The following is a 26,844-nucleotide window of genomic DNA, read 5'->3' on the forward strand; positions in this document are numbered from 1 at the left end:
AATAGGTTGCATTACGAGAAATTTTACACAATAAAGTCTGCAGCGAGAGAAATAGTTGGTTCCGCTGTCAAATTTACAAACACTGCATTGTAAGTTTTCATTACTGCGAGAGCAGATTCAGATGGCATAGACAAACGATTCGATTAGAGCTAACAAACAGAAAACCACCAAACAGGAGCACAGAAATATTTTTGGAGAGTGGTCCTTCTGTGAGTGGGCTGGTGGGGGGAGGTTTGACGCCCCTGTGCGGGGGAGAGTGTACCTTTGACAGGACAGCCGCCTGGTCGTCAGGGTGCGCACACAGGCCGAAGGGCTCGGACAGAGACAGCTCCATGGCCAGGGGGAGAGAGGACACGTTCCCCAGCACCAGAGGCTGGAAAAGGGGGAGCAGGGAGACACCCGGAGCCTGGGGAGAAGGAGGAACAAGAGTCACACACACATACACACACACACACACGTACACACATACACACACACACACGTACACACACACACACACACACACACACACACACACACACACATAGGCCGAGAGCATGAGAGCATGACTGCACTTAGGTGGATGTCTCCAGATTGAGAAAGGCAAAATATGAATTTATCTGAAACAATGAATCTGAGCATGCTAATCCTGCATGTATTAACACAGTTAAAATCCCCCGTGCCCCCGTCCACTGCCCCTGTTAGAGAGGATTACAGACTTCTGGGAAACTGTGCTGAGAGGCCTGCAGTCTCCCCGGCCCTTTCTGAACCTCACGCTAGGAGCGGCTATGGTCAGACGAGGACATGTTTGCTTTCTGAAGGAAGATTCTGCCCGTCATTTCCCCGCGTTTTCCCCTGAGCGGTTCTCTCGAGTGTGAGGGGGCGGCCGGTAATTGAAAGAAGCCGTGATAATTTGGGCAGCTCGTGCCGGGGCTCTGATGCAGCAGCTGATCTGAGAGGCTGAGAGCAGCGGTAACAGGATCCACAGCACTCTGACACACTGACACTCCGGAAACACACGGATCTCTCACACACCGCCGTTACACGCCTTCATGGTTGAGCGGGCAACACGAGCGAGGCCCTGCGCCTGATTACTTCAGAGAGAAAGAGTGTGACACAAAAAATTGGACCAAACTCCTCTGACAGCTTAAAAAGAGCGCTGGGTCAGAGATACCGGGGGACGCTGTCATTAAAACCGCAAAAACGAGAAAGAAATTAACCGTATGCTCAGAAGCTGCCATGGCTGCTCTGCCAAGCTGCACATGTCCCTCTCTCTCTCCCTCTCTCTCTCTCTCTCTCTCTCTCTCTCTCTCACTCTCTCTCTCCCTCTCACACTCTCTCTCACTCTCTCTCTCCCTCTCTCTCTCCCTCTCTCTCTCTCCCTCTCTCTCTCTCACTCTCTCTCTCCCTCTCTCTCTCTCTCTCTCTCTCTCTCTCTTTGTCGTTCACTCTCTCCCTCTCTCTCTTTGTCGTTCACTCTCTCCCTCTCTCTCTATGTGGTTTTTTAAGTGCTGAAGAAACAGACCCTTAACAGCTCTAATTGGCGTATTCCTGATCGCTCTGCCTGAGTTGCGTCTGCAGATCCAAAGCGTGCTGCTGTCAGCGCGCAGATGAATGGGACAAGCGAGGATAAAAGACACCCATACAGGCACATTAGCATTTTTAGTTCTGAAAAGCTGATTGGCAGGAGGCTCTAAGACCAGCTGCCGAGGGAAATAAAACCTATATAAATATAGGAGCAGCTTTGGCAGGGGTATTGGGGAGAAAGCGAAGCTGGGGGGTGTGGTGGGGGGGGCGTTGTTGTCTGAGTTATAATAAAAATGAAATAGGGGAGACAGAAAATCAGTGGGACAACATTTCATGAAGATGACAGGGAAGCTGCAGAGTTTTTCAATAGCGCTCTGCTGTAATAGAGAGGAGTGAGGCAGGGGAGGGGGGTCAGGGCAGGTGGTGCAGCGGTTACAGCGCTGGACCCACGGGTTCAAATCCAGCACTGCAGCGCTATGCCCAGCCCTGGATTCAGGTAACTTCTGTCCCCAACTCTGGCTAACAATGAACTGCAAGTGTCACTTTTCTGAAACGAAAACACAGTTTATTTCATTAGTTATGAAGATGGCTGAACGACGTGCCCAGCTGTGCCTGTGAGAAGCAACAGCAGCATCTGAAGAGTCAGACTGAAGGACTGGACCCCGCTCTCTGCTGCTCCAAAGCCGGCTGTGTAACTGTCTTACACAATGTGTTAAACTGGCCCTCAAGGACGTTTGCAGGAAAATAAATCATCTGAACAGAGGGGAGACACAGAGGAATGCACTGAGCCCTTATGAAAACAAACTAGACATCAACAAAATTGATCTAATAATTGATCGATTGATTTGACCGCAGTCAAACATAAAAAAGAGATGATGGTCTCTGCTGACTGCAGTGCTAACTAAAAAAAACGCTCAGTCACAGTGAGTATTCCTCTCTATGCATTCTGTTCTGCAACAGCGCCACAGACGTGTGTGCATGTGTGTGTGTGTGTGCGTATGTGTGTGTGTGTGTGTGTGTGTGTGCGTATGTGTGTGTGTGTGCGTATGTGTGTGTGTGCGTGTGCGTATGTGTGTGTGTGTGTGTGTGTGTGTGTGTGTGTGTGTGTGTGTGTGTGTGTGTGTGTGCGCGTATGTGCGTGTGCGTGTGCGTATGTGCGTGTGCGTGTGCGTGTGTGTGTGTGCGTATGTGTGTGTGTGCGTATGTGTGTGTGTGTGTGTGTGTGTGTGTGTGTGTGCGTGTGTGCGTGTGCGTATGTGTGTGTGCGTGTGTGTGTGCGTGCGTGTGTGTGTGTGCGTATGTGTGTGCGTATGTGTGTGTGCGTATGTGTGTGTGCGTGTGTGCGTGTGTGTGTGCGTGTGCGTATGTGTGTGTGTGAGAGAGCTCTCTTCCTGTTTCACTGCTGTCAGAACATCTGCAGTAACAGCAGCAGTCGTGCCTCATGTTACAGGGGGACAAAATGGCGGCTGTGCCCCCACAGGGAGCAGATTGATGTTCCCTCCTGAGTCCCACAATGCCATGGTAACCGTTCTACCAGGCCGAGGCTGATAGAAAGATGAGAAAGTAGCAGAGACCTCTGTGCATGGTCTAGATCATGGCAGTGTTGCCACGGTGTCTCCGAGGGAGAAACGGACTGAGAAAACGAAACAAAAGCATGACAGGAAAGACGAGAGAGAGAAACAGAGTGGGAGCGAGAGACACACCTTCTCCACGTAGAAGCGCAGCTCCTGAGAGGAGACGTCCAGGACCGGAGACACAAACTGGCACCTGACGTCCACCGTCATGATCTTCACTTTCCCACTCTGCTGCCCCACGATGGCCTGGCACACCAGCCTCTCCTGCACCACCTGACAGAGAGACACAGGTGTACACACACATACAGGTATGCACACGTACAGATATACACACACATACAGGTATATACACCTACAGGTATGCACACACATACAAGTATGCATACACATACAAGTATGCATACACATACAGGTACACACACCTACAGATATACACACACATACAGGTATACGGTACATATACTTACACACACAAGTGTACATGTACATATACATGTACAAGTATATATATATCTACCTATACAAACAAACACACAGATATACTCACACACACACACACACATCTGAATCCCACTCTGCGGTTTTTACATCCTGAGTCTCATTAAATGGCAGACGGTGAGAGTGAGGTAATCTCAGGCAGAGGGTCTGGCTCTGTGCTCCTGTAGAGACGCAGGGATCAGGCCATCCCACTGCATCCTTATCTGAGTCTCTCAATCCCTGCTCTCAGGCCCAGTGGAGCACCAGCCCTTCCCGGCTCCTCACCCTCAGTCAGCCCCCAAATCAGAGCCCTCCTGCGGTCCACTGTGTGTCTGTCCCAGAGCCATGCAGCTCCAGAGGCTTCAGAACCTGGCCGAGAGGCTGGTCTGAGAACACTGAGCAGAGAGACTAATATCTAACCTGGTTGATTGCTTAGCAGGGAGAGTCATTTGTGAAGTGGGGACAGTGTGGGAGACACTACTGGCTATAACTGAACCCTTTTTTTAGACTGGTAAAAATTACCCCTTGGTGCAGACATCCAGTATCCCTCTGGCTTTTCTTATAGAGCCTGCTGCCATGACTGAATGCAAGAGTAACAGCCAGACAGGATGCAATGGAGCCACAACAGTCACATAAAGTGTTTTTCAGAAATGATTCTGTAAAATCAGGTACAGACAGGAGGATTTGTGCATTGCAAATCATACATAACTTTCACCTGATCTGGCACCTCTATATCACTGTTGCTAAGCCAGGTGCCACAAGGGGGTCTGACTCTCATTCCAGTGAGCTGACTAAACCTGAGTGATGTGATTGGCTGGGAGGGTGGGGGGAGGAGCCACCTGTTCTAGCCTGTCAGTTGTCTCTCCTGGTGGCTCACCTTGGGGGTGTCGGAGGAACCGGTCAGCACCATGTCCACCGACCGGCCGGGGGCCAGCTCCACACGCTGGGGGTGCAGGCTGAAAACGGGGGCAGTGGGCTCGGGGGGGGCCAGAGCGTCCCGCCGCATGCTGTCCCGCGGGCCGCCGCCGTGGGGGGGCTGGGCCACCCGCCGTCGGAACTGAGGGAACCCCTCCGTCATCCAGTACAGCTGGTGAGAGCGCCGCCCGCGATTGGTCAGTCTGAAGTGGTACTCACAGGGGCCTGTGCTGCGGGGAGAGGGGAGAGGTGGGGTGCACGATGGGGACTCCTCAAAATCAGACCAAGCGCAGTGCACCCCTGAAGAGTTAGGGCAACTAAATTACTATTAAAATAAACCGCGTGTGGACCCAAAATGAGCTCCACAGTGCCTGGTTTAAGGTTCAGTCTGCAGGTAGAATACATCCAGCCCACTAATCCCAAACAGATATGTAAATGAACAAGCGACAGAATGTGTGACCAGGTGAGTTACTGTAAGAATGAATGAGTGGGCAGCAGTGTGGCACAGTGGTAATCAGCAGGGCTCATAACCGACAGGTTGCTGGTTTGATTCCCCACCGGAGCACTGCTGCTGTTCTCTTGGGTAAGATACGTAACCCAGAATCACCTCAGTAAATATCCAGCTGTATACATGGATACCATGTAAACATTGTGACGTAAGTAAGACACTCTAGATAAGAACGTCTGCTAAATGCCAGTCATGATAGTATCATAACTGAATGACTAAATGAGTGAATGAAATCGCATGCTCAAACGGTCTGTGTGGAGCAGCGCGGGTTTGGACACTGCGTTTGGGAGACAGGCTGAGTTAAGCCCTGCCTCACCCTCCTGCTTCATTATTTCATAACGAATGTCCCTCTGTGAGCCCACGGTGGCTCTGCTCATAACTCAGCAAGGTTCTGCTCAGGGGAGGACAGCGCTGTATATATGACATTTTTACTGTTTACCCACATCAGGCCAGGAGAGTTATATCTGAGAGAGCTATATCTGTGAGAGTTATATCTGTGAGTATGTCTGCGCATGAGAGAAGTTTGGAGTGATTCAACTGGGGTCTGAAAATAAAATTCGGGAACACACACACACACACACACACACACACACGCGCACACACACACACAGCTGTCCTACCTGAAATGAGCTCCCAGGTCGAGGCTAGGAGCGAAAGGCCGGTCAGCAATGATGGTGGTGCCCTTGCCGGTGGCAGAGACAGGGATGGTGTGGGTGTGGCTGTCCCGGACGGCCAGATGAAGCTTGTCCTGGAAGCGCAGGGTGTCATCCAGGTGAGCCACCAGCTTCAGCTCCACCCCCCCGTCAGGTGGGACCTCCCCCTCGCTGGGCTCCACCCTCCACAGCGACCTGCTGCTTACCTGTAAGAGCACAGGGGTATTCCAGCTCACTGCTGCCCCAATCACAGCTACCTGCCCGTAACCGCCTCGATCCCAACTGTCCAATCACAGCTGCTCAACTCTTAACAACCTCCCTTCTAACTACCCCATTCAACACTAACATCTAATTACCCCAATCACATCTTTCAAGACTATATTCTTAACTGCCCCTGTGAAAAAGACAGACACAGCTGACCAGTGGACAGAAAGATCCATTCCAGAGTTCTGCTCATTACTTTAGCCACTGCAACGCTCCGAGGCCCAGCACTGCCGGAAGGCCCTGCATCAGAGAGCACCCTGATGATGCACTCGTTCAGTGGGTGTTCCTGTGTATTAAACAGGTGTCTGTGTCCTTCAGCGTAAGCTCTCTATGGGAAATGTGTTGTGGGAAAAATCGTTTCTCTGAGTTTTCCGATACCGGCTCTGCTCGGCCTGCTCCAGGGCAGCTCTGGCTCCCGCCAACACGTTGGCGGCTCTCCCCTTCCCGCCTGAGGGGGGCCGAGCGGATCGGAGTAACGGCGGGTGAAGGTGAGGCCGCTGCTGCGACTCTCATCCCGAGCGCTGCTTTTACCCCGCCCTCGTAGCTTAAAGATTGGACACCCAGAGATCGCGTGTGTGCTACCCTCACCCCTCCGGAACCCGCCTCACCTCAGTGGGATGGGATGGGGGGGGGTGTCGGGGTAGGGTGGCCTGTGGCAGCACAGCAATCAGCAGCAGATTGAGGGAACCCACAGACCCAGCAGTGCCAGCAATCAGAGACTCGGGGGACCTCGCCCACCACCCACGCAGGTGCAGCAGCCCAGGTAACACCGAGAGCGGCCTGCTCTTCTTCTTCCTGAATCACTCAGACTGGGATTACAGGCTCTAGTTTGGGTCTCTCTGTGACTCCTTACTTTGTTCTCCTTCCTTCCACAGTGAGGGTTAAGGACACTCGAGCCTGTCCTGCTTTGGGGATATAAATCTGTGCATCTCAGACGTCACAGCCTGGCTCGTTACGCGCTGCCTTCCACAGAAAGATAAGAGTTACTGCCGAAAACATACGGAGCCAAACCGAAAATACAGGACCAGGAGGGGGGTTACAAGCACACTCAGGGAGCAGAGAGGTGCTCAGAGGAGGCAGGTGGGAACAACTGGGGCAGCTGTGTGATCAGGCTGATAAGGATCAGATAACCCTGGGTTTTGCCGCTTGTGCGATAATGTTTGAGCACTTGAAGATAAATATTCTTACAGTGCAGTTAGAAATGGTTTACAGAATATCAAATATCTCAGCAGTGGTGACAATACAGAAGCCGTATTTTTTTCCTGACAGGGGACACAAATTCTGGCAAAACTATTTGTACGTTCTCCAAACGCATTAAAAGCAAGGCACACTAAACCACAGTGTGAAGGACGTGCGGGAGCCGCGTGTCCCGCGCGGTTCTCTGGCAGAAGGCAGGGGCTGGGATTGCTGTAATTGGCACGGCATTACAGGCAGAGAGTCTGCCGCGCCATCGCAGGCTGGTAATGAGCGAGGCTGGGGCTGTCTGTCTGTTCTGCCACACTGTCGCCCGCTCACAGAGCCTCAGAACGCAAACATTTAGAGAGGAAACGTTCAGGGGAAAAAAGACGGACATTATTATGCAGAATAAGTCAACCTGATTAAAAAAAAATCAGATTATTCATCTTTTTGATATTGCAGCTGATTAAATGGAAATGTCTCGCTGTGCCGGGTTGTTTTTAGCTCCGAGCAGCTTTGAGCTGTTTGAATTAGCATCTCCACTCTTTTAATTATTTGGGAAAGACGTGTTCCACACGTCTGATATTCTCCCGGCATTCGGCTGCCTGTCCTCTCTCCTGACCCCCTTCCCCGCCTGGGGAACTTCCCAAAAGTCTACAAGCGGCATCGCTCTGATGATTACATTTGCACAACACTGCTGCAACGTTAAAGCAACCTTGGAACTCCAGGCCAGCGCAGCCTGACTGAGCACAGTCCTTTCCCAGTCTCTGGAACATTACCCTCTCCAGTAAATATGTGCCACTCATTGCCCCCCATCTGGGGCTGTAATTAGCATGTTGCCCAACCTGCTAATCACAGTGTTAAAGAGACTGAACACGAGCATCAGATCCAATCTGCAGGCCACCGTGCTCCAGTGAGTAATCAATAGCTGACTCACTCAATGATCGCCATAGATCCATAATGCAATTTTCACTACCATGCATCGTCCTCCTGGGTTCATTGCTATTGCCTTCTGTATGACTTGTGGGGTTTTTCTCTTATGAATATAGCTACGCCTCTTTTCTACAGCTGAAAGAGGAAGAATATGTCTGCTCTTCCCACTCAGACTGAGATCCCACTCAGGATTCTGAAGCTGATATGGTGCCTCAGTGAGGTGGGTTTCTTGAGCTACTGAAATTTCTGCTTTCAATATGTTTCAGGCACTCAGGGTTTCAATGGCCACAGCTTTGGCACCTGTGCCACAAACGGTCCAGGAAAGAAATCACAGTGACTGTGACATGTGACAGAGGAGAGCTCACATTAATGTATTTCAGGCAGGAGGGTATGAAAGCAGGGAGGACATTCATGGAATATACACACCAGCAGAGATACATAATTAAAGATCCCTACACACACATACACACACGCACACGCACACACATTCATCTTATTAAGAGACTGATAAAAAATAAAATTCACTTGAAACATGTAATATATTTGAGAGAAGGATCTAATAATAATCTGAGGTGAATAATGACAGAAGAATAATTGATATCATACATACCCAAAGTCACACACATATTAAATAATACCCCCACACACAGCTATACAATGCCCATACACACACAATTACTCAGAGAAGATCATGTGTGTTATCGTGATAAGAGCGGTGAGATTAGCGTTGGAAGGGTAGATCAGGTAATAATTCCTTTAAAAAGTTTTAATGAGTTAAAACTTTGCTCCCTTCCCTTCTAGGTACCTGTAATGATTATGTTGTCTCTCGTGGATTGGGTCAGGATTAGGGTTAGGGTTAGGAGCTCAGGAATTGTTTCACAGAAGCAGTTTTCTTTGGAGAGTACTGCTAACACCAGAGGCCCCGGGAATCACACTTTATCAGGCTTTTGCACGTTAGCCGTTAACCTCGGGGTTACAGCTTTAAGCCAGCCTGCTGGCTCCAGCTTTCCCCACAGCTCCAGTTTAGATCGGCACAGAAAAAAGAAATATTCTCAATGAACAGACCTGCATCCAAGTCCCCTTCATCATCTCTGCTGTCTGCATCAGCAGATCCCCCCTCACCAACACACCCCCCACCCCAGCACTGACAGCTCTGTCTTAACTATTCACGCGATGAGAATTAAAATCAATTTCCATAAAGCAAAGCAATGCCCCTAATTGATGTCTTGCACATAAACTTTTAATTGGGATTCTCAGATTGTGCGGGCTTGCGGGGGTGACTGCGTTTTCCGCGAGGTGTTTCTGATTAACTGCGCTTTATATAAGCTGTCTTCAGTGCCACGGAAGCTCTGCTTTCAGGGAGCCTCCCGTGGGTCCAGCCCAAGCCTCTGATTTGCCTTCCAGCGCGCAGCTCGCACGGGAGGAACGGCTCTTTTATCTACAAAACAAGCTGTCTCCACGGCGAGCCAGCCGCGGGGAGGTGTGCGCACCGCAACACAGGCGCCACGCGCTTATGAAGACATCAGCCTCTTTCTAAGGTGTTTCATCATCAATAATTCAAGGTGTGAATTGCGCTGCTTCCTGTTTTCCCAAAAAAAAACCCAAAAAATGAAAAAACGCATGTTCTGTAGCCGGCGGCGTTCTCTGGGGCGAGAGCGTGTGGTAAACTCGCTTGGTTCCGGCCGCGATCAGAAACAGCCCCCCCTCCCCCCCGTCCCGCTGTTTCCCAAATCGCTCGCTATGTAATAAGCTCCGCTAAACACATCACAACAGGAAGTGTCGCTTTTTCTCGGGTTATTGCCTTCCCCTCTGCACCGGGGCAGTCCATCTCCACATCGCTAACTGGTTTATTCACTCCAAGAAACCGTTCCCCGAAAAACAAAAAAAAAAAAAGCCCTGATTCGGTGAATGATTCATTAATGAGAGAGACAGTGTGCAGCCTAATGCAGCTTTAACAAGCTCCCACTGTAACAACCACACCAGATATAGGTCACTATTTTTCATCAAGCAACTCCACTGTGGCTGGCTGAAATGAAAAAAATAATAATTCATCTTTCAAAGAGCTGTGTGTGAAATAAATGTATTAATCATAATGCCTCATTATCAGACTGTTTGCTTCCCCCTCCCTGTTTTCAGTTCAATGCGTTAGCAGGTCACATTATGATATGTTATTTCAACACACAGGGTTGACTCAAATTGCCTATTTTTTTTTACTTGAAAACAGTCAATAGTCAATATTTCAGGTCCACTTACAGATTGCAGACCCTCGCCACCTCTAGTGGTAACACTATGTTACTGCACCATAGACAGACATACCAAGTCAAATTGGGGCATTCAGTACCTGCCCATTAGCTCTGACTTCAGCAGTAATATCAGAGAGGACTGTGGGATATGGACACACCCCGTGCCCTACAGGACCATCACAGAAAGGGCCCACTCCTCCAGAGAGTACCCAATGACAACTCACCCATACCACAGCAGAGCTGTTAAACCCGAGACCCGCCATCACTCCTCCTTATAATATGGCCCTGGCGGCTGTGGTGGTGAGGGGGTTAAAGTTTGCAAGCCCGATATTAATATTAATGGTTCTTTTGAACCACTTACAATCCTCTTATATTGTATATGGCCCTTATTACCATTTGAAAGTGTGTGGAGTTTGGTTTATCAGGATGGAGCAGTGATTTCCTTGAGCACAGAAAAACCCCGCTAATCTAAAGGAAGCGCCCTGCTTCATCGCTTATGATAGTTCCTGTAACTGCAGCGCCATGGCGGTGACAGCGTCAGAGCGGCAGCTAGGCGGTGCCACCAGGAAGCCGAGCCCCGCCACCGTCACTGTGCCACCGAGGCCTCTGCTATCACATGACCAGCCGCTGCAGCATCAGCCAGTCAATCCCCCCCCCCCCATCCCCCCCAAATCTACCAGGCGGGAGGTACCATGCGTATCGCAGCAGCTGAAACGGCCGCAGCGCACACAACTCCACGCCCATGGCAGCTTCCCAGAGAGCTGCTCTCGCTGCAAGTGGCTGACACCTCTGATTGGTGGACATGTCTGATGTCTGTGATTGGCAGTAGTTCTGAAGTCTGTGATTGGCAGCTGATACAATGCCTTTGGTTGGCGCAAGTTTCTGATGTCTGTGATTGGCAGCTGAGCTTATGTCTGTGATTGGCAGCTGATCCGACGCCTTTGATTGGTGCTAGTTTCTGATGTCTGTGATGGCAGCTGGGCTTATGTCTGTGATTGGCAGTCCTGTCTGTTGACAGGTGGTGTGCTCTGTCGTTTCCTAGTTTCCTGCTTCCTCTCTGAGTGCCACACACAGGATATGATGGACGTCTGCAGTGCTCGCATTGCATCAGGTGATTGAAGGTTATGTACTCTACTCCTTGAAGGTTAAACTGGAACTGATGACTGCCTGTGTTCTTTTATGCCTTCTCCTCCTTCATCATGTTCCAACCACGCCCCCATCCCCTCCCCTCCCCGCCCCCACCCCCACCCCCCATCCCCTCCTCCCCCAGCTCCTTCTCTCCCCCTCCCTGCCCACTGCCCGCCCCTTTGTGCCTCCCGGGGGGAACACGTTCCCTGCCTCATCTTAAATAACCCATGACATGAACACTGAATTCACAATATTCTCCCTAAAGGAAGATTCACGCCAATAAACAGAAAGCAAGGGGCCGGGCCGGGACAGGCTGAGAGGTGACAGCACAGGAGACAGATTCACGCCAATAAACAGAAAGCAAGGGGCCGGGCCGGGACAGGCTGAGAGGTGACAGCACAGGAGACAGCTGCCTGACAGCATCACTGCAGCTGATACTGCCGGAGACAGCAGCCCTGTGCCAGGGGCTCAAATCCACCCCAACTCACACACTGAATAGAACAGGGTGCGTGTGTGTTCCATGAGTGTGTGTGTGTGTGCCTGTGAGTGTGTGTGTGTGTGTCTGTGTGTGTTAGTGTGTGTGCGCATGTGTTAATGTATGTGTGTACATGCATCAGTGTGTGTGTACATGTGCAAGTGTGTGTGTGTGCGTGAACATGTTTAGTTGTGAGGAGTCCTTTGGATTCCAGACTCATCATCCTCAGGCCTCCTTTCCCCCACTTCCCCTGCCAGTGGCTGGAATATTACACAGCACCTATCTTGGACAGACCTCCTTTTCAACACAGACAGAATTATGATTATGATTATGACTGATTATTATTACTGTCACATTAGTGTGTTTGTGTTGGCCACACCAAGCAAACAATAACATAACAAAATTAGCTGTCTAGTTATTTTACATCAGCATGAAAAATGCCTTGTTATGATGGTGTGAATATGGCACATGACTTCTGGAGAAAAACCCTGACAGAGGTGGCTAATTTCACAAACAGGAGCAAAGCATCCCACCACTACAGGGTGTGAAAAGCGAGCCAATGATAGTCTCACACATCTTCATGATCTAATATTGTTTTCCCCAACAAAAAAGCTTAATGAAGTCCATAACACTGCAACGTAACCCCCCATGCTTGGGATGTTCGCACCTTGGGTGGTTCAGTTTGGGCGTCCGGACTGGTCTGGTTCAGTAATGGTGGATTAGGGTTCAGGCTCAGGCAACCGCAGGCGAACACAGTCAGGTCCAGCCTGGTTCCCTCTTTATTATCTGGGCCCTTAAGGATGTGTGATATCAAGCCAAACGAAAGTATGTACTGTGGGAACAGACCCAGAGAGGACGCCCCCTACGGAGTATGTCGGAGTGTGTGGAGCGTGTGGAGCATGTGGGGTGTGCGGGGGGGGGGGGGGGTATGAAGCCACTGCCCCCCAAGGACAGAGTCTGAGAGGGGAGCGCGTGCTAAAATTTCACTAATCGGATCAGACGTGCATTAGAGAGCTTTAATCCCATTGATTGCTTTGACCTACATCGGTTTTTAGGGGCTTTAAAATGGAACAAAGCATAAATCTCTGTTATGGAGCACGGTGCATGAATTTCGCAATGCGATCACGGAAAAAACGGATACCTGTGCAGAAACACAGACAAGTGTGAGCTCAGCATGCAATTGAAACGGGAGAAACAACCTCACTCAGGGTCAAATATAGATTTTCTCCTGTTCAAACGTTTTATTTGGGCTTTCTGCCATGCTATTGAACAGCTTTAATGTGATTCAGTCAGAATCACTATGCACTGACACCTGGAAATGCTTTAAAGAAACTCCACCTTTATTAACTCTTAGCTCTGTGAGAGAGGATGAACGGGGGTCAGGCCCTGGCCGATGTCTCTGTGCTTTTAACAAAGGATTGCCTCTCACAGTGAAGGACATTTTTGATTATGATGTCACAATTCTCACAGTGAAGGACGTTTTTGATTATGATGTCACAGCTCTCACAGTGAAGGACGTTTTTGATTATGATGTCACAGCTCTCACAGTGAAGGATGTTTTTTGATTATGGTGCTTATGTGACTCAGCGCTGATTGGCTTCTCTGCCCTGTTAAATAGCACGCCTCGCTGCACTGGTCCTCTGACGGGTCATCGTGCCCTGACCGAATCTCATCCCACTGCCACTCTCTGACAGTATCGGCAGGATCAGTGCTGGCCCCCTCCAACTGCTATCCCATAAATCACCCTGCTCAACGTCTATGCAAATGCCATCCGCATGACTCTCTAATGTGTACAGTGTGGGTGTATGTGTGTGTGTGTTGATATGAGGCGCGTGTGTGTGGGTGGGTGTGTATGTGTGTGTGTGTTGATATGAGGCGTGTGTAGGTGTGTGTGTGTATGTGTGTGTGTGTGTGTGTGTGTGTGTGTGTGTGTGTACCTCCTGATGTGAGGAGGCTTCCAGCACAGCTGGGTCCTCTGAATCCCTCAGATAACAGACAGAATCTCTGACTGTCTGTGCAGCCCAGAGAGCCGCTCCACACCAGCCTCCACTGAGAGGAGAAGAGCGCAGAGGAAGAGGCCAAACAGGAGGGATTACAGGCGGAAAAATCAGACTCAGGACAATAACACACCTGCCATGTTCTCTACAAACAGACATAACAGACCTCCAAACTCCAGATACAATAAAATTCCACTGATTCGCACTCCATTTTAGCCACTCAATCATCAACTGGACTTCAGGTGCCAATGAGTAATCTTAACGGCCACTAACCACTGCTCATTGGCACCTGAGTAATAATTAAGGTTACTGTCAGATGGTGTTAGCTGTCAGGTTACAGCTGGTGTTAAGATGAGACAGTTTACCTTGTTACATTGGATAATCCCTAACAGCCTCAAAGCCCAAAGGCTGAGGTAGGCACAGAGTTCCCCTTTCAGCAGAAACAGTTCTGCCTCTCAGAAATCAGAGATAAAAATACAATTATCCACCTGGGTCTCATGAAAGATGCCCCGCGACTATTCGGAGAGGGAAGGAGAATCTGACAGACAGTAACACGCTTAGCGGGACTGTATTAGCATACGCTCTGCTTTAACGCGGTGGATTTCCATAGTGTGTAGCAGTAGTGTGTGAGAGTGTGTTTCCCTCCCTCTCTCTTTCCCTGCTCTGTGATAAAAGGGCGCATTCTCCCCCTGATACAGGCCAAAGTGCAAATGAACTACATCCACAGGGAGAGCAAGAGCTCTGTGAGAGGAGATAAGCAGCCTATTAGATATGCGTTTGAAATGTGTGCATGTATATGTTTATGCATATGAATATATATTAGCCTAACCTAAGCCTGAATGACGTGGCTGTGGTATATTTCCCCTTCACACAATGGTCGTGGGGGACTGGGGGGTTGGTGCTGAAGGCTGCAGGGCTAACAGAGTTACAACGTCGTTGCAACATTCTGCCGGCCACTCCAGGGCAAAGGCCCGGACAGGCGTGGGACCCGCTTCGGGTCGACACAGCCAGATAATTATCCACAGGGCTATACGGAGCATGCGAGATAATTAATTAAACACTCAATTAGACGAGAGTTCAGTGAAAGCAGCACGCTATGAACCAGAACAGGTACTGTAAGAGAGAAGCAGGAAACAGAGAGAGAGAGAAAGAGGTGGGAGAGAGAGAGGGAGATACAGTGTTGCTCAAACACAGCCCTCCTGAGCTGATAAGAAAAAGCCAAACTGTACAACAAACTAAAATTATTTTGCTGCAGTTACTGGAGTAGCCAAACCAGAGAACAAAACAAACTTAATTGTTATCACACCCTAACGAGAGATCACAGATGGGCAGAGACCAATCCTTACAGGCACGTACAGGCTGAGGGACCAGAGACACTGACAAAACCAGCACAGAAAATCATGGCTACCCAAAGCAGAAAGACAGAGGTCACTGTATGACAGTGAGGTCAAGACAGAGATGCACTTTCTCCTCAAGTGTGAACAATTCAAAGACATAAGGACACACTGCTCCAAAAGATTAAACAGAATAAATTCTAAGTTTTAAAGAACTGGATGACACCTCTTAGGCTGATGGGACAGACAGCAAATCTTTCTGCGCAGTTTGGTACAGCATGCCACAGCTGGAGGGACGGTGGCTGATCCATCCACACACTATTAGGATCACTGTTAATAGTATTATTGTTACATTCTTTAAAATGTTGTTTTGCCTTTTTTCATTTATTACTGGTCTGTTTATAGCTGTTAATCTGATTGTAAGAATGATTGCTTTTGGTAATATTGTTATCATTGAAACAGTCATGCCAATAAAGCATCTAAGGTAGAAAAATCTGAATTTATCTTTAAGAGAGAGGGAAGGAGAGGGAGAGAGAGAGAGAGAGAGAGAGGGAGAGAGGGAAGGAGAGGGAGAGAGAGAGAGAGAGGGAGGGAGGGAGAGAGAGAGAGAGAGAGAGAGAGAGAGCGCGAGAGAGAGAGAGGGAGAGAGAGAGGGAGAGAGAGGGAGAGGGAGAGAGAGAGAGAGAGAGAGAGAGAGAGAGAGAGAGAGAGAGAGAGAGAGAGAGGGAGAGAGAGGGAGAGGGAGAGAGGGAGGGTGAGAGAGAGGGAGAGGGAGAGGGAGAGAACAGAAAGCGGAAGAAAAAAGGGAAGAGAGTGGTTCCCACTGCAGGGGAGGGAGGAGATATGCGCCCCCCCCCCCCCGCCCCCCCCCCCCGGTATTACCATTTGTGCCTGGAAGCGGGCCGGGACAGGGGACTGGTTCCACAGCTGTAGAGTCCTGGAAACATCCATCAGCACCGGGATGCTGCCGAAATCCACCGCGGGGGCGCTGACATGGACGACCGGGCCCTCTCCGGTGCAGGACAGGAGCACGCCCTGCGGGGGGGGGTGGCAGAAGGGGAGGGGGGGGTTAAACTGTCCCACTCGCCCCCCCTCCATGCCGCTGTGACGGCAGGGTGTTATTGAGAGAGCTCTGCAATGAGAGCGCTGGCCCTGTATTCCCACAGCATCCATAAATCATGGGCTGCGGCTTCCTGTGAGCGGCTTCCTGTGAGCGGCTTCCCGCGAGCGGCTTCCTGTGAGCGGCTTCCCGCGAGCGGCTTCCTGGGAGCGGCTTCCTGGGAGCGGCTTCCTGTGAGCGGCGCAGCCAGTGATGATGCTCCGCTTTCAGAAACTCCCCCTGACAGCCGACATCACAACTTCCCCACACATAAAGCAGGGGCAATCACTCTCACTCACACTGCTCACACAATCAGCTACTGCACCATTACACACGCGCACACACACACACACACACACACACACACACACACGCTCTCGCAGTACTCACCAGAGGGGGCGCTGTGCTGCCGAACAGGGCAATGTGTGCGGTCACCTGGGTCCGCCCCACCGCCCTCGCCTGCAGGACGAGGGGCAGATCCACAGACCCGCGGGGCGGGACCACGCCACGAGGGTGGGGGCTGGAGTACAGCACAGAGGCGCTCTCCTCGTAGCCCTGCCGGAACCAGACGGGAAATCAGGACGGCTCTGAAGAGCCTGCAGTGCTCCACAGTGCTACGCCGCGCTACGCCGCGCTCACCTGAGAGATGAGGCCGTAACACACAGGCAGGTTGCTCTCACTGGTCAGCCTCACCACCCGCTCGTATGGGTGATGCAAGAAGCACCTCTGGAAGTCCAGCGCCGGGGGGTCAAGCAGCACGGCAGGTACAACACACCTGGAGGGAAGGACAGAAGGAGAGAGAGAGATGACACGGAGCGATGGACAGAGGCATTCACAGGACACAGCACAGTACTGGAAGCAAAAGCCTCAATTTCATCATTTACATTCACTTAAACACAGACACAATGAGGCCTGTGTGGGGCAGTGCAGAGTGAGGTGTTGGTGCAGTGAGGTTTGGGGTGTTGGTGCAGTATGGGGTGTTGGTGCAGTGAGGTTTGGGGTGTTGGTGCAGTAAAGGGTGTTGGTGCAGTATGGGGTGTTGGTGCAGTATGGGGTGTTGGTGCAGTATGGGGTGTTGGTGCAGTGAGGTTTGGAGTGTTGGTACAGTATGGAGCGTTGGTGCAGTATGGGGTGTTGGTGCAGTGAGGTTTGGGGTGTTGGTGCAGTAAAGGGTGTTGGTGCAGTATGGGGTGTTGGTGCGGTATGGGGTGTTGGTGCAGTGAGGTTTGGGGTGTTGGTGCAGTATGGGGTGTTGGTGCAGTATGGGGTGTTGGTGCAGTGAGGTTTGGAGTGTTGGTACAGTATGGAGCGTTGGTGCAGAATGGGGTGTTGGCGTGTACAGCTGTGTACCTGGCAGTGATGGGCAGGGCCAGAACCTCCTCTCCTACACCCTGTACATCCACCACCAGCGCCATGCTGTAGCACTGCACCGAGTTAGAGCACAAAGTCACCTGCACAGAGACACAGGGAGACATTTATCTTTTATTTTACTGGTGTTGTTATTACCTATTACTAGCATTGCTCTTTGCCATTTTGTCACTCTTTTTCAATGTCATTCATCACAGAAGTGCTTTATCAGCACAGAAATGATCTATCCTGCCAATAAAGCTCTTTTGAATTGAACTGAATTGACAGAGAGGGACAGAGAGAGAGAGAGACTCAGAGGGAGGAAAGAAGAGAGAAAAGGAAAAAGAAAAGCAGGAGCCACAGACAAGAACACAGAGTAAGAGTGATAGAGCAAAAAAAACGTAAGCACGTGAAAAGAGTTTTACTATTTAACAATCGCAGCTGCTGCCGCAGCTGTTTTAAGAAATACTGCTTCCTTTTTCAGTCTTTAGATATAACAGCGTTGCTTTATTGCATTTGTTGCAGAGAGAGAGAATCGAACAAAATGCTACGACATACAGCAAAATATTTCAAGAATGAATCAAATGAAGTCACAGTAATGTAACACATTGCCCTCACAATCATATTTGGAGCACTGTGCCCAGCTTTGGGTCCTACACTCTGAGGACGACACCGGAGCTCTTAAAATGTCCAGAGAACAAAGAGGGCAACAAGACTGATCTCTGGCATCAGGCGAAAGTTATGAAGAGAGACCCATTAGGCCATAACACTCCGATATCCAGCCAGCGCAGCTGTTTTGCACACAGAAACATTCCCGTCTTCTCAGACATGGCAGGCAAAAAATAATTTAACATTTCCCGCAATATACTGAGTATGTATGTAATGACATGTAAATGAAACGGTTACATTTAAATTGCGTTAGTATGATATTTTGAGGTGCACACTCAGCCCATGTGGATGATACAAAGGCCAGTGGCTTCATTCAGAACGAGCAGCACTCCAAGCTAACCGCACCGCTGCCGAACAATGGCATCTGTGCTTCAATCAGGTTTAGTGTCACATTAGACCTATATGCACATACCCCTTAACTTCTTCAGGAGAAGACTCTAGATGGATTACAGACAACCATTTGACTACAGATATGATTTAAAGATGAGTTCTGTCAGGAGAAGAAGACGGCAAAACTGGAAATTAAACGCAATTTTAAATGTAAATTTCACACAGAGGGTATCAGCGAATGGAAGACCTCCCAAAGACTGCCAGTGGAAGCCGGAAGCAGAGAGACGAGCCTCTCGAAGCTGCATTAAACTGCCTGTGTTTCTGTAAGCTCACGTTACGCTCTGAGCACATCTGTAAACGTCAGCGCCGCGCTCTCAGAGAGAAGCGAAACGTCAGTATGTTTCACAGATGAATCAATCAGGCAGGGACAGGAGGAAGGCCTCCATCGATCCCGCAGACCCCCGAGGTCCTCGTCCATCAGCAAGCGTGCAGAGAGACCGCCCGCGTCACAGCGGCCACACGCCTCATCACCCCCCGCCCCCCCCCCCCCCCCAGGGAATTCTGGGAGCCGCTCTCCCTGTGGCGCGCTCGTCTCACGGCCACGCGTACACACTCTGCTCCCTCCGGGTATCAGAGTGCAGGAAAGGTCGGACGGCAGCGCTGTCAGTCACAGCAACAGGGGCAGGAGAGGAGTGGTGGCACCCTGCCTGAAGCCCTGCCCCCCCGCCGCGGGTCCCTCCCATTGGCTGATGGGAACAGTCGGGCACGTGACAGGTGCATTCAATCAGCTGACCCCACTGGCGCCGACGCTGAGTAGCCAGAGACAGCAGGCAGCAGTGAAGACGCCCGACGTCACAGAAACCTCTCATACCGAAGACCCGCAGAGACAAGCAGAGGCTTTTCTCCCTCAGATGTGTTTTTATTATAAAGACAAAGCCTGCAATTAAGCAAAACTCTGAAAGAAATAGGAACTTCTGCTCTGAATGCAATTTTGAGAATTTACCACTGAGAAACACTGAGTCCCGCACTGGATTAACGTTTCCCTGCCAGCAGGAGGGTGCAGAATGAATCTGCTCCTGAGTCTAACTCAGCTGCTGCATGTTAAACAGCCTTTATAAGGACAATGAGAACCAGCAAACTGCCAGTGTCTGATTTTGAGAAAAGTTTATGAACACAAATCTGAATAAAATCTTTCCTGGCCACTTTTAATGCTAGGCTGACAGCCTGGTTTGATGGTTAGAGAGCACACAGATCCACCAGAACTGAGCAAAGCTGAATTTCAAGTTTTAAAGACTGGGTAACTGATTCTGGATCAGTGTGAGACCTACCTTGATGTCTACAAGCCCCTGGGCGCGCACTGTGCCAGAGGTGGGGGTGATGTTAAACTCGGCGGGGCGGTCTGCCAGACTGCTGCCCCCCTCCCACTCCTCCCGGGTGAGATCTGAGATCTGGGCAATGCTGGTGACACTTGGACGCCCGTTGCCGTCTCCCGGGACACGCAGGCCAAAGGTCAGGGGAACCAGAGAAGTGTTGCTCAGACGGCATGTCAGCGTGTGGGGGAAGCCTAGAGCAGCAGGAAGCAGGGTGCAGGGAATTGTGGGTAACGGTGCACAATAACAAGCCTGCCACATAACCCCACTCATATGAGGACCCTTAATCCAATGCTTGAATGCACAAGCTTGGTGAAATGATTAATCACAATTCATTCCTGATTTTCCCTTTCAGACAGAACATGCACTCTACGCAGTATATGATAAATTGTTACCTAGCAGTACAAACTTCCACTTACACTTCCACTTACACCACCACACATAAACACAGAGACCTCCGGTGGCTAGTAGCCTAAGGGAATGACATTGATCACAACCAATCAGAAGTCAGCTTAAGGGCTGCAGCCACTCACCGAAGGACACGTCACCGAAGTCCAGTGCAGGCACATTGAAGTGGAAGGTGGGTCCCATCACACGCCCCCTGTGGGAGACAGAAGGAACTGCAGACACACGCCTGACACCGTGGTACATGAAGGCCAGGTGCTGGTGATGGAGAGAGGGTATGACGGGGTGTGGGTGACAGGGTGAGGGGTACCTGAAGGAGAGGGTGAGGGGTACCTGAAGGTGAGGGTGATGGGTTGGGGGTGAGGGTTACCTGAATGTGAGGGTGAGGGGACGGGGGTTTCCAGCCACAGAGAAGAGGAACTCCTCGGTGAAAGCCCCCAGGGTGCCGGAGCAGAAGGCCACCTCCATGGCGTGGCAGGCCCCGGGGGGCACCGTCCCCTCACTGGGGCTGAAGGAGAAGCAGACGCCCTGGGCGGAGCTGGGGGGCACCAGGTGAAAGGGGGCATCAATCAGCCCCTTATTGGTCAGGAGCACCTGGAGGGAAGGAGGGGGTGTGAGAGTATGGTCTGGGATCGGGAACGTGCATGTCTCATTTCTGTCTAAACATCCCGTGCAAAGACCACAGGAAAGAAAATGCCCTCCTATGTGTGAACCTGGTCAGGCCTCATAAGTATGCATGCGTGCGTGCACGTGCGTGTGTGTGTGTGTGTGTGTGTGTGTGTGTGTGTGCGCATGTGTATGTGTTTAAGTGTGCATCCATGCGTGTGTTGTGTGTGCATGTCTGGATAAGAGCATCTGTTAAATGCCAATTAAAAAAGCCTGTATATGTGTGTGTGTGTGTGTATGTGTGTGTGTGAGTGTGTGTGCATGTGTGCGCACTGTGTGTGTATGTGCGCATTTGAGTGTGTGTGTGTGTGTGTGTGTGTGTGTGCATGCATGTGTTTTGTGTGTGTGTGAGGGGGTGTAAGTACTATATGTTCCTGGTGATAACATTTTCATCTATGCGAGGACACTGTGAAGCCATCATCAATTATTTGGCAGCTTATTCTGCCAAAACAGATCTTTCATCAGAGCTAAACACACACTGTACTGAAGCAGCTGCTTTTCAGCATCCAATAACAGCTTTCATCCTTTTTCTCTAATCTCAAACGGGATATAAAGGAGAGAGAGAGAGAGAGAGACAGAGAGAGAGAGGGAGAGAAAAGGAGAGGGACAGAGAGAGAGAGAAAGAGAGAGAAAGACACTGACAGAGAGAGAGAGAGAACGACAGAGAAAGAGGGAGAGAAAAGGAGAGGGACAGAGAGAGAGAGAAAGAGAGAGAAAGACACTGACAGAGAGAGAGAGAGAGAAAGACAGAGAAAGAGGGAGAGAAAAGGAGAGGGACAGAGAGAGAGAGCAAGAGAGAGAAAGACACTGACAGAGAGAGAGAGAGAGAACGACAGAGAAAGAGGGAGAGAAAAGGAGAGGGACAGAGAGAGAGAGAAAGAGAGAGAAAGACACTGACAGAGAGAGAGAGAGAGAGAGAGAGAGAGCCAATTGTGGACATCCTATGAAGATTCTTGAAGGTAGTGAGGAAAACAGATCAGACCCAGGAAAGCACCCCTCCTTTGAAACATAATCCTAAAAGCCTGAGAGAGAGCCACCCCTCCAAGACGGCACTTTAAACATCCTCCCATTATACATCTGTATCTCTCCCATCGTTCTCAGGATTACAGAGGCCTGAGGCTCTAAATTAGCCCTAACGCTACTAATGGTCCACCCACAAGGTCGCTAACAAGCGCCGCGCTCTGAGCGATCGCTCTGAGGGTGTGATGAATGTGTCTGCGGACGGCACCGACCCGAATCTCTCCCTGGCAGCCCCCGAGCGGGCGGAAACCCCTGCATTATTCAGCACAGAGATATTCAAACAATGCCAGCCACTTGATTTTGAGCCTCACCATAGCCATAATTGAGCCTAAATTATTCAGCGAAAAACAGCGGTTGGGAACAAAGGCTACGGCCATCAGAGACCTCAAACTTCCAGCGACAAACAGATTGAGTTCCCATTCAAGGCTCTGCTTTTTACACTATGAGGGACTGATCACAGTGCTGTGCCATGCAGCTCCTGACGCGACATCCTCCACGGCCCAGATTCGCGCCGACCTCTCCTGCCACGCAGATTCACTCTAACCCTAACCCTCTCCTGCCACACAGATTCACTCCAACCCTAACCCTCTCCTGCCACGCAGATTCACTCTAACCCTAACCCTCTCCTGCCACGCAGATTCACTCTAACCCTAACCCTCTCCTGCCACGCAGATTCACTCCAACCCTAACCCTCTCCTGCCACACAGATTCACTCCAACCCTAACCCTCTCCTGCCACGCAGATTCACTCCAACCCTAACCCTAACCCTAACCCTCTCCTGCCACGCAGATTCACTCTAACCCTAACCCTCTCCTGCCACGCAGATTCACTCTAACCCTAACCCTCTCCTGCCACGCAGATTCACTCCAACCCTAACCCTCTCCTGCTACGCAGGCTCCTTATGTGAGAAAATTTGATTCATTTTAACTTTCAGAAGTGAAAGTGGAAGAAAAAACCTGTCCAGACATAATGTGTTAATACGCTGCAACCCACTGAAACCTGATTCAAGCCGAGAGGCACTGATATTTTCACACAGCGAGAGTGATTATATCCGGTCTTTCCGGTCTGTGGTGAGACTGACACCACAGAACGAGCTCAGAAACGCAGATACACAGTCATCAGATCGGACTTCCCTTAGAAACGTAAGGTGCCTGTGAGTCCACGCTGGGCAGGGATGCCGGCCGTCTGCACGGTTGCCAGCTCTGGGGGGTGTGGCGATGTGGCGCGGTGACAGATGCGTGCTATATTGGATGGGACAGGCCTGCAGCCGGGTCAGTGCGCCACCGCTGATCTATAGATGCTACATCTCTGGTGTCGGGAGGCCTCCGCTCCCCCATGGCGAGCATCGTCGCGGTACCGGCTGACCCCAGTGTCGGAGAGCTCCTGCCGGCGCGGCGGCTTTGGGCCTGGCGGTAATTAAAGCCCCTGGCGAAGCGTCATTAATCACGGCAACTGTCTCCGAGCGCTCGATACAGCACCGCCGCGCCCGGGTCAAGGTGAGCGTCTGTCTCATCCCGACTCCGGCCAGCACCTGGCTGCTGCAATCTCCCGCGCACACCGGACTCTTTCTTTATCCCTGTCTGTGCTGTAAGTGCACCTTCGGGGCTTTAAAAAGCGCTGTTTATCTCACTGCCCTGACGCTTTTTTGGAGCCTGTTTGTGCCTCCCCATTCCGCTGGCCTGGCGCAGGTATATACTCTTTCTCAGAGGTCACAGCCACACTAACATCACAACCGAAATCTAACGGCAAACTCAACACCCCAGAGACACTGCTGCTACCCCCTCGGCTCTCTCTGTTACCCTTCCGTGTTATCCCAAAGTCCACAGTCCCATCTGTTACCCCACCTTCATAACCATTGCCCCATGGTCCTAACTGTACTCCCTCACTGTTACACCTATTCTCCATGGCAGCAAAAAAAAACATTCAAACATTTTCTCAGCTAAAACTGAAGGCTTTTAATGTTAACAGCCTCATTCATGAGCTTTAGTAACTCACAGCTTAGTAACCCTTGGCACGCTTTTCTGAGGAATTCATTTCATTAACACTGCTCTCGTGCTGGTTTGTCAGCATGGGTTTTAAATAGGTTCAGTGCAGACAATTTGACCTGTGAGACACACAGCAAGCCTCTGGCCGTTGCTTCGGAAGGCTGCTCCAGCAGGGCTGCAGGAGGTTAGCGGGTTTTGGGGTGCAGTGAGTGTCCCTTGTAGCTGCAGGAGGTTAGCGGGTTTTGGGGTGCAGTGAGTGTCCCTTGTAGCTGCGGGAGGTTAGCGGGTTTTGGGGTGCAGTGAGTGTACCTCGTAGCTGTGCTTGGAGCGGATGAAGATGTTTCCCATGTCCAGCAGATCAAAGCTGAACTGCAGCCTGGGGCCGATGCCCTCACCCTTAATGCGCAGAGGCAGGCGAGACTCCCGACCTGAGGAGGAGCGAGAGAGGGGAGAGCCAGGTTACACACTCAAAATAATACACACATAAATACACACACACACACACACACACAAATACACACACATAAATACACACAAACACTGAATACACAGACATAAATACACACACACACTGAAGCACACACAAATACATACACTCACACACGCGCGTACATGGTTATCCCCACAAACTAGGTCCTAATTAGAGTGTGAAGTTGGACTGACAGAAAGAGAGGGAGTGATGAAGAGATTGGACAGATTAATGCAGGACTGGAGGGGAGACAGGAGGAATGAGAGAGGCGAGGGGGGCGGGGGACTAGACAGAGGCGTAAGGGGGGGGGGGGTGTGACTCCACAGTAAATTGTTATTTGGGAGTAAGAGTGGGAGGAGGAATAAGGGGTGAAAGGAAAGACGGTTGGGCACAGCTTTCAGGTGGAAGTGCTGTGCAGTGGGTGCTGTCCTTACAGCATGTGCCTGACTCATCACAGTCACTAAGCCCAAAAACCGGGAAGGAGAAGCCTGCCAAATTCCGTCCGCCAAGGACACGCAGGTGGCGTGACATTATTAAAGTGTAGCAGGGAGCAGCTTTCCAGGTCCCGGCTCTTTAATGAGAAAAGGGTAACCTTTACCTGAACAATAACCCGCTGTGCTGATCACTGTGAAAAGCACCTTCCTCTGGACTCCAGAACCATCAGAAAAGGGCTCCAATTACAGCGTGAAATTACTTATTTATGAGCAGTGACAAGATGATGAGGGGGTGGCCATAGGAGCCTGGATTTTACTTTCTGGCTCTTAAATCGTGTTAAGTTAGAGAGTAACAGGCGGAGGGTAGACCACATTAAAAGGCTTGAGTACATGTTTCTGCAACGGATGCAACACACAGGCCTACAGAACGAGGTTACATGTCCTACCCACAATGCTCTCAGCGAAACATGGCTGACCACTGGCCCCCCGTGTCTGCCCCACAGGCTGCAGAAACCCACAGGGTGAGTCACTAAACTGAGATTAACACAGGGCTCCTCCTTTTGGCCCAACACCTCCACACACGGCAGAACTCCAGCACAAATGTAAATACATGGAAATCAGACATCTGGAGATGCAAGTGCAGATCCATCAACCCTGCGATGGCGTGCACGCTGGATGCAAAATAAACATCCCCCCCCACCCCTTTATTTTATATGAAGGGCTGCTGAACCTTTACATAGGCTCCGTTTGAGTGTTATTAAATCATTGTTATTCTTATTTCCCTGAAGGGGTGTGTAATGCATTAGAATTTATCACTCTGACATATGATTTATCATTTATATGGAAAAAAGATTGCTGTGTATCACCTCGCTTAATAGTTCTGCATTAAATATCAAAAGTCAATCCGAGGAGATGGCCGAGAGGCCTGTCGCACATGTCTGTGCATTACAGCGATGGGAACGATAGTTATTTCGTTGCTTAGGCGACCCCTGTATCCATGGCAGCGTCGCTCACCTGTGATGTCACAGTACACAGTCAGCTGGTACGTTCTGGCCTCCTGAGGTCTGAAGACGATGTTCACCTCTGCGGTGCTGTTGGGCCAAATGTCTCCTTCCTGCGTGCAGAAACACACCCACGGGTTTGCATCCTTGTCTCCAAACAACAGGCCCCAGCCCACAGGACAGCTGATAAATTGGCCCTGTGTATACAGCGCAGGGGTTAGACGGCTTGATTTGTATCCTGAGCAGTACGGGGTCAAAGCCCCCAGGTAGGCAACACAGCTGCTGCAATCCTGAGTGCAATACATTTCCTGCAGTAAGCACCCAGCTGTGTAAAGGCACCGAGTCACCCTGGGTAAGGATCCATGTTGTGCAAGTAAATTAGGATGAGAGGATCATTTCTTTCCCCTCCGTTTCTGTCTCATTCCCTTCCCCACACACCTTTAGTTTAAAACATTTAACCTTGACTGAAAAGTTTCTTTTTTCAACAGAAACACAACTGTTTCCATTAATCTCGGGAGAACCCTGAACTCGCCGACCTGTCTTTGTGAGGAAAGAATAGCTGGAGGAACTGCATTTAACTCCGAGAGGAAGTTCAGGACAAACACTGACCAACTTCAGACCTGTGAGTTCAGGACTCGCCTGAGTGGATTCTCTGGATGGAGCCATGCTCAGGTGGGGGGGTGGGGGGGGGGGGGGGGGGTGGGGGGGGCGGTGAGATTGGGTGGGGCAGTGGCTGGGTGTGATGACGTTTGTGTGGGTAAAGCTGTGGCTATTTGGGGCCCATCAGAGAGCACTTTGCAGGGCTCCAGTATAAACTGCTACAATGTTAATGCTGTGAGAAGTCTGCGTGGGCGGGTGCAGGGAGG

General features: G+C 50.6%; 1 protein-coding gene across 1 annotated transcript in view; it reads right to left on the minus strand.

Moving 5' to 3' along the window:
• The window catches only part of hydin (HYDIN axonemal central pair apparatus protein), a 118,242-nt gene that overhangs the window by 53,546 nt on the left and 37,852 nt on the right, over positions 1-26,844 (minus strand). Inside the window, exons 10-22 of the mRNA XM_036544188.1 lie at positions 25,992-26,091; positions 24,384-24,502; positions 20,774-20,997; positions 20,532-20,599; positions 19,957-20,192; positions 17,633-17,733; positions 16,922-17,057; positions 16,673-16,837; positions 16,066-16,218; positions 5,601-5,839; positions 4,435-4,702; positions 3,210-3,353; positions 263-406 (exon numbers count right to left, since the gene is read on the minus strand). Coding sequence (XP_036400081.1) covers positions 263-406; positions 3,210-3,353; positions 4,435-4,702; positions 5,601-5,839; positions 16,066-16,218; positions 16,673-16,837; positions 16,922-17,057; positions 17,633-17,733; positions 19,957-20,192; positions 20,532-20,599; positions 20,774-20,997; positions 24,384-24,502; positions 25,992-26,091 — 2,097 coding nt within the window. The remainder of the gene's footprint in view (positions 1-262; positions 407-3,209; positions 3,354-4,434; positions 4,703-5,600; positions 5,840-16,065; positions 16,219-16,672; positions 16,838-16,921; positions 17,058-17,632; positions 17,734-19,956; positions 20,193-20,531; positions 20,600-20,773; positions 20,998-24,383; positions 24,503-25,991; positions 26,092-26,844) is intronic.

This window comes from Megalops cyprinoides, chromosome 13 (assembly GCF_013368585.1).
Source record: "Megalops cyprinoides isolate fMegCyp1 chromosome 13, fMegCyp1.pri, whole genome shotgun sequence".
NCBI lineage: Eukaryota > Metazoa > Chordata > Actinopteri > Elopiformes > Megalopidae > Megalops > Megalops cyprinoides.